At 47.5% G+C, this 3,515-nt stretch overlaps 2 protein-coding genes across 3 annotated transcripts in view; both read left to right on the forward strand.

Annotated features, from left to right (window-relative positions):
- The window catches only part of LOC118425270, a 3,062-nt gene extending 2,034 nt beyond the window's left edge, over nucleotides 1-1,028 (forward strand). The window contains exon 2 of one of the 2 annotated variants that reach the window (XM_035834063.1): nucleotides 241-844. In XM_035834063.1, coding sequence (XP_035689956.1) covers nucleotides 241-346 — 106 coding nt within the window. In that variant the 3' untranslated portion in view covers nucleotides 347-844. Of the gene's footprint in view, nucleotides 1-240; nucleotides 845-935 lie in introns of those variants that run through there. The other variant, XM_035834064.1, reaches the window with a different exon arrangement.
- Nucleotides 1-3,515, forward strand: part of LOC118425268 (glutathione hydrolase 1 proenzyme-like) — a 23,423-nt gene that overhangs the window by 13,909 nt on the left and 5,999 nt on the right. The window lies entirely within an intron of this gene.

The raw sequence follows: 3,515 nt of genomic DNA on the forward strand, positions 1-3,515 counted from the left end.
GGGTGGCTCGGCTGTGGACAGTTCTGACTGGTGTAACTGTGTTTTACCTAGTGACATCCTGAAGAAGGGTGGTTCGGCTGTGGACAGTTCTGTCTGGTGTTGTGTTTTACAGGGACATCCTGAAGAAGGGTGGTTCCGCTGTGGACAGTACTGACTGGTGTAACTGTGTTTTACAGGGACATCCTGAAGAAGGGTGGTTCGGCTGTGGACAGTTCTGACTGGTGTAACTGTGTTTTACAGGGACATCCTGAAGAAGGGCGGTTCGGCTGTGGACAGTTCTGACTGGTGTAACTGTGTTTTACAGGGACATCCTGAAGAAGGGTGGTTCGGCTGTGGACAGTTCTGACTGGTGTAACTGTGTTTTACAGGGACATCCTGAAGAAGGGTGGTTCGGCTGTGGACAGTTCTGACTGGTGTTGTGTTTTACAGGGACATCCTGAAGAAGGGTGGTTCCGCTGTGGACAGTACTGACTGGTGTAACTGTGTTTTACAGGGACATCCTGAAGAAGGGTGGTTCCGCTGTGGACAGTACTGACTGGTGTTGTGTTTTACAGGGACATCCTGAAGAAGGGTGGTTCGGCTGTGGACAGTTCTGACTGGTGTTGTGTTTTACAGGGACATCCTGAAGAAGGGCGGTTCGGCTGTGGACAGTTCTGACTGGTGTAACTGTGTTTTACAGGGACATCCTGAAGAAGGGCGGTTCGGCTGTGGACAGTTCTGACTGGTGTAACTGTGTTTTACAGGGACATCCTGAAGAAGGGTGGTTCGGCTGTGGACAGTACTGACTGGTGTAACTGTGTTTTACAGGGACATCCTGAAGAAGGGCGGTTCGGCTGTGGACAGTTCTGACTGGTGTAACTGTGTTTTATAGGGACATCCTGAAGAAGGGCGGTTCGGCTGTGGACAGTTCTGACTGGTGTAACTGTGTTTTACAGGGACATCCTGAAGAAGGGTGGCTCGGCTGTGGACAGTTCTGACTGGTGTAACTGTGTTTTATAGGGACATCCTGAAGAAGGGCGGTTCGGCTGTGGACAGTTCTGACTGGTGTAACTGTGTTTTACAGGGACATCCTGAAGAAGGGCGGTTCGGCTGTGGACAGCGCCATCGCGGCGTTAAACTGTGTGGAACTGGTTCACGGCCACAGCACGGGGCTCGCCGGGGGTTTCATCATGACAATATACAACAAGGAGACAGGCACAGCACAGGTCATCAACGCCAGGGATAGAGCCCCTTCCGGAGCCTCCAGAGACATGTTTGGGTCGAACAACGCCAGCGTACGGTTCGGTAAGGTCCCTGTCACAAATCAAGGGCATTTTTGGTCGGCCAAAGTACGACCGATGTCCTGGCGATTACCCAGGGCTTCGGGCGATTTCTAGCAGCTCGTCTGTTGGAATTTGCCAGCTGTGTACCAAAACGGCAGACGAACGATAACTTAAAATTTCCGGTATGAAACATCAACCCCAGTCGAATTTGTGACGAGCCAGATTCTTTTGGGAAAAAATACCGTCGACGCTCCGGTGATTTGAAATTCGGCGAGCTCCAGCCGATGTAAAGATTCGGCCAGCGTTCGCTTTCATTGTGATGCAGGCTTACGGACACGGTCACAAACGTTTATTAGGTAGCATCCGACAGTCTTTCGTCAGCGAAGTGACTGGACGAGGAACTGTAGTTACTAGGTTTTAAACCAAAAACTCTTAACCGAAAAACTCTTGCACACAGTTTTAAACGAAAAACTCTTGCACACAGTTCTGTAAGTCAGGACAATCCAAATAACACTCTGGAATGTCAGATGATCGGTAATTAGGGGCAGCCCATTGTTTGTGGTATCAATACTTGACAAACTACTTTTTCCCCTACCCGGGGTTAACTCGTTACGCATATAATGACTATAATCAAAGGGGACACTCACTCAACCACACAACCGTCCAACCACCGGCCGGAGGAGACGTTCTCCTTAATGGCTGAAGATGTCGCGTGCACAGGTCACAAGAGGTCACCATCATCACTCACTCACTCACTCACTCACTCACTCACTCACTCACTCACTCACTCACTCACTCACTCACTCACTCATTCACTCACTCACTCTCACTCACTCTCTCACTCACTCACTCACCCACTCACTCTCTCACTCACTCACTCACTCACTCACTCACTCACTCACTGACTCACTCACTCACTCACTCACTCTCTCACTCACTCACTCACTCACCTACTCTCACTCATTAACCCAGCCACTCACTCTCACTCATTCACTCACTCTCACTCATTCACTCACTCACTCACTCACTCTCACTCATTCACTCACTCACTCACCCTCGCTCACTCACTCACTTATTCACTCACTCACTGCGAGGTATTGTTGTAAAAACCAATAAAAAGCGTTTTAATGATATACAATACATAACAAATGGTACAGTGACAACAGAGATATGGTCGATCAAATTTAATTGCAAATTAAACAAAAAAATATGACTTGCATCCTGTAAAAATGCTCTATTGAGATAAGAGAAGGATTGAACCCACGAGGTAAAGCAAAACCTACATACGTATGTAATGATTCTTTTACACACTTGAATTCCGCAGGAGGGTTGTCTGTGGCCGTACCGGGCCAGGTCCGCGGGCTGTGGGAGGCGCACCAGAGGTACGGGAAGCTGCCGTGGAGAGACCTGTTCCTACCGGCTATACAGCTGGCGGAGGAGGGCGTCTGTATCGGCAAAGCGTTGGACAAGGCCATCAAAAAGAACCTCGAATTCATCAAAGACCCAAAGAATCACCTGTGGTGAGTTAAGTTAACATTTAAAAGTCCTAGTTTGCATCATTAAAAAAGTACGCCATAAAGCAACTAACCTTAAAGTTTATCGACTAATGAAAAAAGTAAACTTTCCTACAAGTATCCTTGCTACTTATCACTAGTGAATGATGAAAGATTTAAGTTGTGTAGTGTTGAATTCGCATACAAATATATCATATCATAGTATTCCGACAAATAGGCACTTTAATTACTAGTATTGTCATTTGAGATCCACTTGAGTGTTCAGATTTGTATTGGGAGTTTATGTTGGGTTAGGCGTTCACTCCACCCCATCCAGTGTCTTCCAAGCTTTGTCTTGAAGATGTCGACAGTTTCTGCTGCTACAACATCCGCGAAGACTTTGTTTCCCTGACGCTAAAGGAGTTTGTTCCGAGTAGCGTATTGCCTAAGGGTTTGACAACCTTGTAGGGATGGCCGCTGGTGTGTCTATCAGCATTGAAATGGAGATTCTTTTAACGTATCAAAGTAAGGATACATTTACCTTACATTTCCTCATGCTTTGTCTCACAGTGACGTGTTGTGTGACGAGAACAACAATGTCATGGGTCAGAACATGACTGTGAAGCGGCCCCAGCTTGCAAAGACGCTCCGTGCGATTGCTGATGGAGGTGCAGACGCCTTCTACACCGGTGACATCGCCAGGAATCTGGTGAAGGACATACAAGACGCAGGTATTTACAGGTTTTGGAGAGGAAAACTA

This window comes from Branchiostoma floridae, chromosome 11 (assembly GCF_000003815.2).
Source record: "Branchiostoma floridae strain S238N-H82 chromosome 11, Bfl_VNyyK, whole genome shotgun sequence".
NCBI lineage: Eukaryota > Metazoa > Chordata > Leptocardii > Amphioxiformes > Branchiostomatidae > Branchiostoma > Branchiostoma floridae.